This window comes from Equus caballus, chromosome 22 (genome assembly GCF_041296265.1).
Source record: "Equus caballus isolate H_3958 breed thoroughbred chromosome 22, TB-T2T, whole genome shotgun sequence".
In the NCBI taxonomy this organism is placed as follows: domain Eukaryota; kingdom Metazoa; phylum Chordata; class Mammalia; order Perissodactyla; family Equidae; genus Equus; species Equus caballus.
In genome coordinates, this window is record NC_091705.1 from 20,143,360 (window position 1) to 20,159,457 (window position 16,098).

The 16,098-nt window shown below is 37.9% G+C and overlaps 1 protein-coding gene across 4 annotated transcripts in view; it reads right to left on the reverse strand.

Moving 5' to 3' along the window:
- Positions 1–16,098, reverse strand: part of ATRN (attractin) — a 178,122-nt gene that overhangs the window by 104,293 nt on the left and 57,731 nt on the right. For all 4 annotated transcript variants that reach the window (XM_023626201.2, XM_023626203.2, XM_023626202.2 and 1 more), the window contains exons 5-7: positions 12,415–12,620; positions 11,189–11,357; positions 884–974 (exon numbers count right to left, since the gene is read on the reverse strand). In XM_023626201.2, coding sequence (XP_023481969.2) covers positions 884–974; positions 11,189–11,357; positions 12,415–12,620 — 466 coding nt within the window. The remainder of the gene's footprint in view (positions 1–883; positions 975–11,188; positions 11,358–12,414; positions 12,621–16,098) is intronic.

The window sequence follows — 16,098 nt, forward strand, 5'->3', positions numbered from 1 at the left end:
GAAAAAAATGTAAATAAAATTCTAAAAAACAATGACAGGCTCAAATCTGAGAACAGAAAAGGATCAATTCAAAACCTTGATATTATTCTTAGCTTAAAAAGTGTTACTGAAATGCACCTTTCTGTCAATTATTACGAAAAAGACGGAGAAAGGAACAAAATAAATTACACTCTGTATCTCTAACACTTTGCCACTTTTCTTGGACTTCCTCTCACGAGAAAATGATTTGGAAAAATAAAGTTGAAATGTTCCCCCATCCTATCATAAACCACAAAAACAAGGAAATGAAAATGATTATTCAGTTACATTGCAATGTGGCTATTCTTGGCTAAACTTGCTAACAAACACAAAAGCTAATCTACACTGTATTGATTTTTAACCATTTAGTATCACAATCATAATATCCCAGTACAATTTTAATCTATTCAAATCTCTCAGCTTAAATTAGTTTCAACTTTAATTTCCACTTATAACTTAGCCAATTACATACCCTTCCAAAACAGAAAGTTTCCCCCAATTAAAAGCCAACAGTGAAGTCAAAATCACAGAGACAGAAAGTAGAATGGTGGTTGCCAGGGGCGGGGCAAAGGAAGAAATGGGGAATTATTGTTTAATGGACACAGAGCTGCAGTTTTACAAGATGATAAGACTTACAGAGATGGGTAGTGGTAACAGTTGTATAATATTATGAATGTATTTAATACCACTGAATTGTACACTTAAAATGGTTAAGATGGTAAATTTTACATTATGTGTATTTTACCACAATAAAAAAGATTAGGGGAAAAAACCCAACACCAACTAGGTTTTCAACCACATAATACAGTAAAGTAACCGTGGAAGAGTTGTGTTTCTAGCTTAGTACACAGTGGAGACATTTTACCTTGTATAATGCTAAAGAATGACCGTATCTAACAACCACATTGTTCACAGAAGGGTTCAGTGTGAGCCACTCCCTAGAAGCAAGGTCATACCTACAAAACAAACAGATCATATTTTCACCCAAATGACAAAACAGAACATCTTGTACTCTTTTATTTGTGATATAATCCAGTTTAGAGTTGCTCATTAAATCTGTCATGGACATGGGGAGGTGCCTTGGGCCCACTGGGCATGGAAGAACTCCAGAAGTAGAGCTAGGCTGCACAGCCCTGGGACAAGAAAGAAGAAAAATCTACTAAAGTTTCTAATGCTTCCTGAAAATCTTTTCTACACACTGTCTAAAGCACTTGAAAGTTGCATTATACTCACAGGATTGAAAACTTTTATTACCATAACTTTTCTTTCATTTAATCATGCAAAATTGAAGATACACACTGAAAAGGGATGATAATTAAAAAAAATTTCTAACCTTTGCCTTTCTTTATCTAATTGATTTTAAAAGTCATATTTTCAAGAAAACTAGAATATCATTATAGCATTTCAACTATACTATGAATACATTTAAAGACCTTTAAAATACAAAAAATGCCCCAAAGAAACACAATCTTGCCTTGCAGCATTAATCACATTCAATGTCTTAGAATATTCACTTTGTTTTTGAGGAAAACATCACTCTATTGTTTTTATTAAAATCATACATACTCATTATGAAGACTGTAACCAATGAAAAAAAACCTAAACACAACCCCATATCCCATCACCTAGAAATGAATATCATTAAGTAAATATCATTCCAGACGTTTTTCTATGCATATGTACAGACAGAAGAATAAATTGATAATATATATACACACACCAAGGGGAGCATACTATGGATGACACTTTTAATAAATAGTGTTAATTCTACTTTTTATATAATAGGAAAAACAAACCCAAGGGAAATCAATGATATTATTATACTTTAAATAAATCTTTAGTAACTTTCTCTAAGCTTTTCTGAATATTTCAAGTTTTTTAAAAATTATGGAAAACATTATTATATATAAACAAGACCTAAGAAAGTTTTATCACATAATAGCAAAAAAGCAAACATATCCATCAATAGAAAACAGATTAACAAATTATATCTATATAATAAGTCAATTATATTTCATAAAATATAATATACTGAGTGAAAAATAAATACACTACTCAAGCAACATATTATCAACATAAATCTCAAAACAACATTGAGCTAAAAAGTAAACTGCAGAACACTGTTCCTATAAAGACTAGAAGCAGAAAATTTATTAATTCTAATACATGTGCCTATATATTTAAAGTGTAAAGATACGTATGTGAACAAATGACACCACAAAATCAGGATATTGATTATCTCTGGGATTCTAGAGGGGCATGCAGGGTCTTAACTATGTAAGCAATGTTTGATTCCCTAACTTGGGTGGTGAGTACATTAGTATTCATTATTTTTCTCTAAACCTTTCCTTTTGCCTTAAATATTTTATACATGATCTGAAGCAAATATATCAAAATGGTGATATTTATTAAATGTGAGTGCTAGATAAATCAATACCAATTACTTTTCATGTATTCTTTGAATATTCTACATTTTAAAAAATACATGAAAAATTATTCAGAGGTTGGATTTAGTTTTAAGTCATATATAATTTAATTGTGGACAGAATGCACTAACTTTCTGCCGTGAAAGTTGAAAACCTTACCAACCCACCTTTCCTCCCATTTCCTCTCCCAATTTCTGTTATATAATTCTACACTGTCCAGGTTCATAACATTCACATTCCATTCTATAACTAACTACACTGGATCTGTACTTTAGCTGAGCCAATCTCTTCACAGTCCTCTTACCACAACTTCTCCTTCTTGAGTCTTTAATTCTTAATTGCTCAATTTTACTGTCAAGTGGCTTTTTTTCTAGTAGAGCTCATCTATGCACCTTTCCCTAAATTCCTTCATGTTTAAGAATATCTGCTCGCTAGCTTTGCAGTTGTATGACACCTTGGCTGGGTATAATATTCTTGGGGTGTCCTTTCTTTCCCACAGAACTTTGCAGATGCTGTTCCTTTGAACACTGCTGGTATTGAAAGTTGCTATGGAGAAGTCTGAGGCTAGTCTGATTTTTCCTTTTACATGATTTTCTTCTCTTCTTGGAAGCATAAAAAAGTCTCAATCATTCTCATTCTCTCTTCCTGCTCCCCTCCCCTCTCTCCTCACTCCCTCCCTCCCTTTCTCTCTCTCTCTCTCTTTTTTTTTTTGCTGAGGAAGATTAACCCTGAGCTAACATCTGTGCCAATCTTCCTCCACTTTATATGTGGGCTGCTGCTACAGCATGGCTGATAAGTGGTGTAGGTCCGCGCCCAGGATCCGAATCTGCAAACCCAGACCACCAAAACAGAGCACACTGAACTTAACCACTATGCCACAGGACTGGTCCAACTCTCTCACTATTTTTTAAAGATACAGTATTGTACTTTACTTGAGGTAGAAATAACTTAAATCCATCCAGGGAAATGGTCTTACAAAACAGACTGTATATCCCTGCAACACTTTTGTGGAACTCTGGCTTGGAAACACTTTCCAAGTGTTTCCTGAGAAAGACTACTATGGCTTTATATACCATACCATTTGCCATATACATCTTATGTTCAAGCATGGCCTATTTCAGTAAGCTTGAAAGAGAGGAAAGAACCAGAGAGCACAGAAAAAAGTCTCCAGATGATCCAATCCACATCTCTTTCAAGTGACACGGAGGGTGCTCAATCCGTATCTGCATGCATTTTGCCGTTCCTCAGTCAACAACATATCAGCCCAAGAGCTGGTCAGAGACATCAGGGTGCTGGCAGGTCCCCATAACTTGGCTAAGATGAAGTGCCAGAAGATACTTACATAATAGGCTGCCACTCTTTTCACCACACAGAGAAACAAACACAGGACAAGAACAATGTTGATACAATAAACCGTAAAAAATGCCAAGCACCAAATAAATGCTCCTCCTTCTGGGAGCCAAGTCCAAGATAATGGAATAGTGAACAACCAGTTCTAAGACTTGGATAGGCAGATAAGCAAAAACAAACTTCAGGAATTAAGAAATAGGTGTCTTCCACAGAACTGCAGCCATCTCTCTCACAAACTCCTCGATGCCTGGTAACACAATGCCCATAATGCCACAGGACACATGCTCCACCACCCACAGTGGCCTGGTATCCAACCACAGCATCTGGCCATCCAAAAACCACAGCAAAGGCTCTGTGGAGATTGGATGTGACCCCAGCCAGCAGGAGGCACAAAACTACCTGAGGCTTCCCACACAGTAATATGTCCTTTATCCTAAAAGTTCAATAACTTGATAAATCAAGTCTTTTCGTCAACCACCTATAAAATTTTCCTGAAACATCTTGTGCTATTTCAATCTTTTTGTTCTGTTAGGTTCTTTTCTTCAGTGATGGCAATTATCTTTATATTGCATCACTTCTTTTGTCTTCCATGTGTTTTTGCTTTTTTCTAAGTATTTCAAACTTTTTGCCTATATTCACTGGAATCATCTCTATTAACTTGTCACTAATTCAATTTTCATTCTAGTTTTGCTGTATATAATTTATCCATATTTCTTTAGGTCTGCAATCTCCCATTTCATCTCATACTGTTATTATGATCTTTTTGTCTTTCAGCTTATTTTTCTGAATTCAATTTATCATTAAGTTGATCTATAGAAAGAAGCAATTAGAAGGAATCTCCTGCTCCTTGAAGTTACTTTTCCTCTACGATTGGCTCTTGTGAGCTTTTTACATGCTGTCTTCTGTCTTCCTCTTTATTATTTCATCATAGAATATTTGCATTAGCTACAATGTCACTTCTTTCACCTTGCTTGTGGTTAGAGATTGCTCTCCAGACATTTTCTTTGCAAAGTGTGGGTGATTTCTAAATTCTTTTTCCACTGTTTCTACGACAAGTTTATCTTTTCACCCTAACTTTAGTGTGAGAGCTGGTATTTTATGTTCTATCCACTTTTCTGAAGTCTGAGGAAATGTTGGGGTTCTAATGGGGAGAGGGTGCAGTCTAGGAGAATATAATACCCAGACTCTACTCTCTTCTTAAGATTTTAAGTGTCCTCCCCCAGTGTTCAAAGCATATACCAAATTAAACAGAAGCCCTGACTTCTGGGTAAAGTCAGCCACTTGATCAGTTTCTCTCTTTTTCACATGATCCTCCCCAGTAACAATCTCACCCACTCTTCAGTTAAAAGAGTAAAAAAAAATGATACCCATTCAGTTGCTTGTTTCTAGATTTGGGGCTATTAGTGAGAATTCTCAGACTCTCACTCATATGGTTTTTACAGGATGGAGAAGGGGTCAGCCTTGCTGTCCCGGTGAGTCTGTTTTAAAGTTTACTGGATTACGTGACACTCCTTTCCTTGTTTGGTTACCTGTTGCTCAATTTCTTACTATTTTTTTTCAACTTTTTGAAAACACTTTTTTGTTCAAAGAAAGGAAATTCAGCAACGAGGTTTCAACTGGAAATCCTAACCCTGGAGACCAAGACCATTTGTTTTGCAAGAGGATCCTTTGGTAACAATAAAACAGGAACTGCTTTTTAATGCAACTTAAAAGTTCTGGGTTAACAGGGTTGTGGAGAAACAGAGAATAAGCACAATTCTTGAAATATTCTTACATAATAGTATAAATGATAAAATTTATACTCTAAGTTCCAGAAATACTTCCTCTAAAAGGAGTCACTATATTTACTTTTCGTGCATTAGTAAAAATTTATTTGAAACTGTATTAATATTTACATGAAACACATAAAGCTGTAAAAATTATGTTTTGATCAAGTACAAGCAGAAGAAATGTTACGATCTATAAAACAAATGTGACTCATGAGGTACACCAAATAAAAGCAAGAGGTGACACTAGTATTTCTAGGAACAAATATTTATCAAGGAAATAAATAATTATTTATTCTCCCATTCATTTGATAAATACTTATTTGAGCATGTTCTATGAGCCCTGACTTGAGTGAGTAAACAAGGTATCTAACCTTGGAGAACATATAGTGGAAAAGGCAGGAAACGAGCAAGCATAACAATGGGCACAGACAGAATTAAAAATTACGAACACTGCTCTAAAGGAAATGAGAACTATGAAAAAGAACAGCGAGAACCTGCCTGAACTGGCTGATCAGGGAAGATCTCTCTGTGAGTCAGTTAACTGAGAGCTAAGGGGTGAGAATAAACCAGGCTGAGGTACAAGAGCACAATAGTTTAGACAGAGAAACAGTGAACACACAGGGCCTTAAAGTGAGGATGCACATGGTGAGTTCTGGGTAAAGAAAGAGGGCCGGTGGGACAGAAGTACAGTGAATGGAGGCAGGAGGGGTACAAGTTAAGTCTGGGAAGGTAAGACGTGGTCAGATAAGGTAGGCCCATTATGGCCAGTGGGAAGCCATTGATGGGTTTTAAGAAGGTAATAAATGATATGATTTATACTGTTAAAGAATCATCCCAATTGATATTTAGAAAATAGATTAAGAGGAATGAATGGAAACAGACTTGGTAAGAATCTACTGCTGAAGCCTAGGTGAAAGACAACGGCAGGCTGGTCACAGAGAGAAAAGAAGGAATATGGCGTGTATTTGGTGACGAAGTTGATGGGGCTTGATATGAGGTTATGATATGAGGATGTGAAGGACAAGAAGTATCAAAATAACTCCCAGATTTCTTGCTTCGAGAGAGGATGATGCCAGGCACAAGAGTAAAAATCACATAAATGGTAGAATATATGACTATCATAATACCTGTGTAACAGTGGAAGGGACAATCACTTTCACATCTTTAATTTTACCTTTACTTCTCAAGGGGCATGGCACTGGAAGTAGTAAGAAGTGGTTAGATTAGGGATAGATTTTAAAGGAGGAGCTAACAAGATTTGCTGAAATATTGTAGCAGACAGACACTAGGGTGGTCCTCAAGATCTCTGCCTCTTAGCATTCATAACCATGTATGATCGGCCCCCTCAAGTATGAGCAGGATCTATGACTTGCTTCTAACCAACAGAATATGGCAAAGATGATGAGTTGTCATTTCCGTAACATCCATCCTGCTAGCAGACTCAGTCTAGAGACTCTCCTTGTGGCCTGATGAAGTAAGCAGCCATACAGAGGAAGCCCAAGTGATAAGGAACTGTTGGTGGCCTCCAGTTGATAGCCAGCAAGAAGCCAGGACCCTCAGTCTTAAAATCAAAGGAAATGGATTCTGCCAACAACCTTAGTGAGCTTGGAAGTGGATTCTTCCCCAGTTGAAACTAGATGAGAACAAAGGCTAGGGGACTCCTTGATTGCAGAAGACTCAGTTAAGCTGTGCCCAGACTCCTGACCAGCAGAAACTATGAGGTAATAAATGTGAGTTGTCTAAGCTGCTAAGTTTATGGCAATTTCTTATACAGCAAGAGACAATACACACTGATATGGGGTGTAAAAAGCAAGAAGTCGAAGATGATTTCAAATTTTTGGCTTAAACAAAATTTTTGAAGGATAGAGTCGTCCTCAACTGAGACAGAGACATCTAAGGCAAGAACAGGCTTGGGAAAAAGATCAGTTTTGGACACATGAAGTTTAAGATGTCTGTGAGACAGCCAAAAGATCAAGATGTCAAATAAAGAGGTAGAGATATGAGTTCAGGTGAAAAGTCTAGGACGTAGATATAAATTTGGGAGTCAATAGCATGAAGGCCAAGATATTATATGAGATCACCAAGAAAGTGAACATACACTCTCAGGGAAGAAGACCAAGGGCTGAGCCCTGGGACACGTTCAGAAGTCAGTGAGCTAAAGAGGAACCAGCTAAGGAGGCTGAGAAGGAATAAGTAGTTAGAAAAAATTTCAAGAGAATGTGGAGTCCTGGAAGCCAAGTGAAGCAAGTGTTTAAAAGAGGAGGAAGGGACTAGGTGTATCAAATGTTGGTGACAGATCAAGTAAGATGAGGACTAAGAATTAAAAATTTAAAATTCAGCTCCTGACTCACACTAGCCACATTTCTAATGCTCAATAACCACATGTGGCTAGTGACGTGACAGTGTGATACAACAGTGTAAATATAGAACACTTCCAACATGACTGAATCAGAAACTGTCCACTGGACAGTTCTGATGTACAGAACAGAAGAGAGAATAAATGAACACAGATACAGGTAACGGTTAAATGTGGTGGCGGCAGTTTGTGAAAAGTCCTCTTCTGATAACTTTTATCTTTCAAAACAGAAATAGGAAGCAAGACCATTAGCTGAGAGTGAAAACAGGAGAAAATGTGGTGGAGATTTGAAAAATGAAAAGAAAGTATGACAGCTGAGCAGGAGAATGAGAAAGAACCAACAGACTGTAAACCCCTCTGGAAGGCAGGGATTGACTGCTGGAGTGTGCCCACTTCCTGAACCTGTGTGTGCATGCCTTTTGTCAATATCGGGCACTTTTCAACCATTATTTCTTCAAACAGTTTTTTAGACACATCGTTCTCCTCTCCTTCCAGCACTCCTACAGTGACAGAAATGTTAAGACGTTTTTTGTTATAGTCCACAGGTTTCTGAGGTTCTGTTCATTTTTTTAATATTCTATATTCTCTCTGTTGTTCAGATTGAGGCATTTCTATCTTGTTCTATCTTGAAGTTCGCTGAATCTTTCCTCTATCCTCTCCATTCTGCTGTTGGGCCTATCCACTGAGATTTCTGTTTTGGTTACCGTTTTTTCAGTTCTAAAGTTTCCATTTGATTCTTCTTTATATTTTTTCATTCTTTGGTGACACTATTTTTTCATTTGTTTCAAGTGTGTCCACAACTGCTTGTTGAAGCATCTTTATAATGGCTGCTTTAAAATCCTGTCAGATAATTCTAATATCTGTGTCATCCTGGTGTCAGCATCTCTTGATTGCCTTTTCTCATTCACATTGAGATTTTTCCTGGCTCTTAGCATGACAAATGATTTTCAATTGAAATTTGACCATTTTGGGTACCATGATTTGAGATTCTGGATCTTATTTAAATCTCCTGTTATAGCAGGCTTCCTCTGACACCACCCAAGCAGAGAGTGGGAACGTCAACTCATTACTGTTGTTACTGCCAGACAGGGTAGGATTCCAGGCTCCCCACATGGTCTCCACTCATGTCGCAGGGGTGGGGAGGCCTCACTACTGCCTGGTGGAGAAGAAAGTCCCAGCTCCCTAAGTGGCCTTCTCTAACACTACACTGGCAGCGGGGGTTGGAGCACCTAACTACTTCCCGACAAGAGTGGAAAATCTAGACTCTCCACTCAGACTTTGCTGGCAGGGGTGAGGGTGGGGCTACAGTTCTTTGTGTGGTATTTGGCTGGAGTAGAGTGGTTACTGTCTGGAAGTTTTCTGTCTGGCTAAGCTCCCCCTTTCCTGGTCCTCGAGCTAGAGAGAACAGGTTTTTCTTGGGGCTTTTTAAGCTTGTGCCTATTGACATTTCCAGATTGGTGATTTTTCCAACATCAAGTCTGGGATATATAAGACAAAAAGAAAACCCCTGGAATTTACTGCTAAGTTATTCCTTGGGTCTTGAGGTCCCTAGACAGAATGACTTCTCTCTACCTTTCAGAGTTTTCTCATGTTTGTTTTATAGATAATGTTCAGGGTTAACTGTACTTACTACAAAGAACAGGGGAAAGTAAATTTATTTATGATTTTTTTAAAATTTCCTTGTTCATATTCTATTTCTAAAGGAGTATCTGTTATGTTTAGCTACTCTGTGTTCCTTCTAGGTTTGTCTTCAACTCTGAAATTATTTTTAAATTCTTTCCTAATTTCTAGCATCTCATTTCCAAATTTTTCCACTTTTGATTATATTGTTCTTTCACGTCTTGTATCATTTTTTTTTGTACTTGAGCTTTGGGAATACTAAGTTGTCATTTTCATCAGGTTAGTGAGCATATTCTCTATTGCGCTTTCACGAATGAAGGGCTGTTGCTCTACTCTTTATTTTCTTATTTCCTGTAACAACTTTCTACGAGATCTGACCTTGATATTTTTTTGTTGCTCAATTTTAAGTAAAATTACTTTTCCCTGAACTTTCACCAGAGAGGCTCAGTTTAGGATAGTTTCTCTAATTTCTCAGCTCTCTAGATCACTTTTTTGTTGTTGGAGTGTACTATTCAAATAGATGGTAGCTTACTTGTTGACATCTCTTGGCTCTGTTCTCCTCCCTGACCATTACCTAGACTTTCTTTTACTTTTTCTCTACTGTCCCTGTCCTGTTCAATTTGAATTCTCTTCCCAGCAGCTTCTCCTCAGTGTGGAACTTTCTCCTGCAAAGAGACTTTGGCTGGTTCATTCTAAGAGTTAATAAGGCATAAACTCCTCCAGCCCTTCAGACCCCACCACAGATCCCTAGAGCTCACCCACTACTAGAATGTGCAAAGTCTGTCCAATTCCACCTGCTGTTCTCAAAGTGGCTTCCTGAATTTTTGAGCGAGTCTCTTCTGGTTACTGGAGCCTGTGGGTCAGCTCAGTGCTCCCCTTTGCTTCCTCCTACACAGATGCTGATACCACATAGGTCTAGTAGCTGTCAATGATTTAGCCCCATCCATTTGTGTAGATACAATCTGACCAAGTTTTGTTACAGATGTTAACAATGTGTTCTTGATTTTGCTATCCTAGCTGTTCTGTGTGTTTTAATTGGGGATTCAGAAACTATGCCACCACTGTCATATTTCCAGAATCCCTTAAAGAACAGATGTTGGTTTTTGACAACCTTCATTAATATAACATGCCTAGAAAAAACTCTCAGGGCACAAAATCAGCATGAATAAGTGTTCATAAATTTCTCCCAAAAGTCAGTCTCCATAGCTAATTCCACTGTGACAACATATATTTTCCCTACAAGATGAGCAACATGGACCAGCAAATAGACCTTGAACCCTGGGAAGTATTAGACAATGGTATAATTTCCACTAGCAAACTATAACTTCAAACTATTTGATCTACAGGAATGTTAATTAAATTAAGAGGTAAAGTAACCCCCTATTTATATAGAACCTACTATATGTACCAAAAGCAAAATATGAGAGACAGTATCTGGAAAAGATGAATTACTGCTTATTACAACCATGAATTCATTGTGGTTCCCAATTTCAAAAACTAAGAATACATGAAAACACTCTCGAATACTACTACCAAAATATTAACAGTGAGTTTGCTCAGGTAATGGAATTACTGATGATTTCTTTTCTTTTGGCTATCTTTATAAATTTCCAAAATAGAAAATTAAGATTCTGTTTAAAACAACTTACGCTAGAACCATGTTGTAATCTGAGTGGTTGAACATATATCCTCCAACAACCCACATTATATCTCCATTGACCACAGCTTTGTGAGAGGCTCTGGGAAGCTTTAGGTTAGAATATTCCTCTCGAGTCCAAAACGACTGGTTAGCTGGTACAGGAATTGAACATCCAGGACCTAATAAAACATAACAAATTAGCTTCAAGAAACGCAGCTTTAAAATTATTGCATTTCAAGTTTTAATCATCTAACTGTAACAAATATCTAAAGAATACTTAGTCTTTCCTTTAGATCTAAATATCAGAAAAACCCTTTAATTTGTGCTTTCAATTTACTTAAAGCTAGTGACCAAGGGTAATCTCTAACAAAATTCAAAATCATATACTTTCTAATGATGACTTGACCATATCCAGATTAGGATCTTTTAGTAATAAAACACTTGCTTAAGCAGTTCTCAGAGGAAAGAGTAAACAAAGGAATTATTAACTCAAATGAAAAACTTTAAAGTTAAAATGTAAAGACTAGTCGCAAGAGCAAAAATACAAACTATCCATTTCCTGGAAAATCAAGAAACTCCATTCTTGGGAAGTTTGGCTTCTGCTGCAACATTTGCACAGTGGTTGGTACTCAAATGCTTCAATCATCTAACTTCCTTGATGTCAGGCAAATGGAAAAAACTAAAGCATTTAAACAAGCACATTTCCATTCAAAATAACAGTGTTCTGAGGAAGAGGTAAATGTATAAAGAAAATCACTAAATCAGTAATAGCTGTCATCCCAGCCCTTAAAGAATTTGCTAAAGCTTCTTTAATAATCCGTATCTGTAGATAATTCCATCAGCTGACTGCTTTAGGATTCCACTGTATAAGTGACTCCAATTTTCCCCAAATTTTTTGAAAGTCTCCGAGGAGATACCATTATTGTCAGCTCTTGTCCCACCTCCCAGCTTGGTTCTCTTCTACGTCTTCTTATGTCTGAGACCAAGTTCTCCAACTCTCAGGAATGAATAGCAAAGAATGTCAAACCTCTCCACAATTCCAGAGACCACAACCACACATGTATGAAATTCAGATTTGTAAGAAGCTGAATAAAGAGATGTGAAAACTTAAATGCTACCCAATATTTGATTAACATAAATGGTTTAGAAGCTGGGAATAAAGTCAACCTATAATTTATTAAACTGTGAGAACATACGGTAAATAGGAAGAAGAACAAAAACAAAAGAAGCTCCTACCCTGCCACTCTGAGAAGCAGGAGCATCCTCTGACGTCACTCGAATTACAGTTGCCGCGATGAGGAAAACCACAGTCATTCATACAGTAAGGAATGTCACATGCTTCACCTTTCCAGTTTTCAGAACATTCACACTGAACAGTGTTGCTGCTATTACTCATCTTACATTCTCCTCGGCCTGAGCAATTATTTGGACACATGTCAAAACTATAAAGACAGTAGGGAGAAATTAAATCAACACAAAGCAACACTTTTAACACAACTTCCTCCTACACAAGGTTTAAGAATGTCACTGTCTTTCTAATTCATTCACAAGCATAATTGCAGTACTTACCATTCGGCCTAAACAAGGTCACTCAACACTGCATAACTAGGGCAAGTAACAAAATCAAACCAACCCTGTTAGATTCTCATAAGAGACAAGTTAAAGAAATCACAAACAGAGAAGAGATTCTTGTAAAATGTCCAATCTTAGCTTCTCAATGGTGGGATGACTATCCTATTCTTGGTAGCCCACAAATGATGAGCATTACAGAATTGCCAAATGCATGCTCGTAAGTTTGAAGAGAAAAAGGATAAAACCAACCACCAACAATACACTCCTATCCTCATGGTACATATGCCTCTGGATGGTCTCTGAAAATTTATAAAATTTAAGATTATTGCCCAGATTGGGGTACTTAAAATTCCTTAGTAAGTTTATCTACTCATTTCAGATGGAAGAAAAGGGAGGGCCAGTTTAACCTAATACAGAAGTTTAACTATGTGTCTCACAAGGATGTGACAAGATAATTATATTGACAGCACTTTAAAAAGACATAATTCAGATTTTAAAAAGGGGGAGACAACTGGACTATCAAGATACTTTAAGAGTGTAGATTTCTTCTCAGGCCTGTAAAGAAAACTAAAAAAATTTTGTAGCAAAGCATGTCAGAAAATCAGGAATCAGTTATAAAAACAAGCCAATTAATATTCATGCCTATACCCAAATATCAGTTTATGATATATCTATAATAAAATTTTATAAATCAGTATTTGTATAACCTATATAATTATATGATACATACATATGCCTATTTTCCAAGCCCCAATAAGCAGAACAATAAAGCATTTGATAAAAAAGCTGAATGCTCTTCTTGTAGGCCTCTAGAAAGTGGTGCCTACTGTCTTTATATACTAATACAAACACGAAAGTAAAGCTTCAATAAAGGTCAATTTCTTCTTTACCAAGAAAAAGGCCTTTGCAAGGCAATAGTTTACAAAAAATAAAGTGTAAATTTCAGATTGGACTTGTTATGCTGAAATGGCTACAACAATCACACTTCATTTTTATAAAAGACCTATAAGAAAACTGAGATGAGCATGTTCATTATGTGCTCAAACCTATGCTTTACACCAATAATATGTCAAATAATTTCCCACAAACACACTCAAAAATCATACATGAGGGAATGGCATGCAACCAAAACTTAATGTTATTGAAAAACAAAGAGGAGGAAGCAACCCTTAGCACTTTTTAAACTATAAGAGGGAAGGTATAATGTCAACTTCTCCACTCAAGTGCCCTTAGGCATAGGTTTACTGCATGTGCCAAAATTAACCTTGAGCACTCTTTAGAGCAGTGAGTTACATAAAATTTCAAAACACAAAAATTATTTTTGAATCTCTAAAAAGTGAAGACGGCAGGTAATACATCAAAACATCTGCTTGTATATCTATCCCAATAGGAATAATGACTTAAAATACGACTCAGAGTGAGAAATAAGACAAAGTGCCAACTTGTGTGAAAATAAAATATAACTCTTTGGGGTTTTTTTCTTTTAAAAGAAAATTAGGGAGCTGTGGGTACAAGCCTCAAGGGTCCTCCAGCTGAGGTCAGCCCAAAGCTAGGATTCAACGCAACCTGAGGACACTTGGAAAATGAATGACAATGTTTTATGTATGTGCTTCTGGGCATTTTTCTGGGAATAAAGACCATCATTTTATTTGGCTTTGTACAGGGTCTGGGACCCCTAAAACGTTTTAGGACTCTTTTTTAAAGAACAGAGATCTTAGAACCAAGAAGCTAATAAAATTTAAGATAACCTCATCACTTCTTCATTTAACGAATACTAATTCTGCTCTCTAGGAGAGATCAAGGCTTCCCCCTACACTCGTCTCCAAGAAAGAAAAGGCCAATCAGGTAAGAATAACCTGCATTCCTGGGGAAGACACTGGCCACAGAGCTAGGAGAAGAGCTCTCCAGTGACAGGGCAAAGCGCTTCCCATGCCGAGGCGTGCTTGAATTGTCTGCTCTCCTGGGGTGCTCCCTCCCTGGAGTTTCTCTTCTCCCCCAAGGCTGCTACAGTGAGAGGCCCTACCACAGTGAAGTTTCTGTCCTCCAGCCCCTGACCTAGGAACCTATGGGGAACCCAGAATGAAGGCTAGAGCAGTGCCACTCAGAATGTTGACCGTGAACAGGCAGGAGCAGCACCACCTAGGAGCTTATCAGAAACACAGATTCTCAGACCCCTGCTCTGCTGAACTACAATCTCTGGGTAGGACCCAGGAATCTGTGTCTTAACAAGCCTTCCAGGAGATTCTGTGCATGTGAAGTTTGAGAAGCCCTGGCCTAAACCCACATCTCCCCTCTGCCCTCTCCCCTTCAGAGCCAAACTTCTTCACAGAGTGTCCCAATCTCAATGCCATGACTTTCCAACCTTCCATCCTGAACTGTGTCCCCACCAGGCCCCTGACTCTACCTACTGGATCATCTGGGGCCTCCTCTGCTTACTGAACCTGATAGCTGTCAGCTCCCTCCTTCTTGAGACTTTCTTTTCTGGGCTTCTGGGACAATACAACTCACTGGCATTCCTCTGCCCCTTAGCTGCCTCTACCATCCCTCTCTTTACTGTGCACATACCTCAAAGGCCAGTCAGTCACTGTCCACGTGCCAGGGATTCCCTGCTGACATCCCCAGCCCTGACAGCTCTTCTGAGGTCTAGATCCTACTTAGACATCTCACATGTCCCCAGCTAAACTCAACAGCCTCTCCCCTCAACCAGCCTTTATGGCTACCGGCATCGCTAAAAATCACCTTGCTAGTACTGTGATAAGCTGCCCAGACTGCCAAGTCAGGAACCCTGGGCGCCTGGAAAACTGAATCAACATACCAATCGAGATAGAGACAGCCTGAAAGGATACTCAGATACCAAGAAAAAGGGCAGAAAAAGAACTCAGCATAAAGGTTACACATGCGGGTTACTGCCTATGCCAGGAGTTGGCAACTTATTCTGTAAAAGGCCAATTGGCATTGTAGGCTTTGTGGGCCAGAGAAGCTGTTTATCACAGACATCTTGCTTATGGCATTTTATGAATTTAACTACTTATGAAAATAAACATTTCCTAAGAAGAAAAAAAGAAAAGACGAAAGTTAACCTCTCTCCTACCTCAACAAATTCCAAAAGCTGCCTAGAGTCTGTCTACATTTCCTTTGTAACCTCAACTAAGCTGTCATCAATGGGCCAACCACTGAGCACATAAAAACTATTGATATTTTTAAAATCATACTTAGCAAAAACCCCCCATGTTTTTATCCGCTCTGTTTCAGGAGAAGCTCAAAAGCAGCAAGACCTAGATTGAAATTGTGGTCTGACCACCTTGACAATTTACATTTTCCTACCAGTTTCCTCAATTATAAAACAAG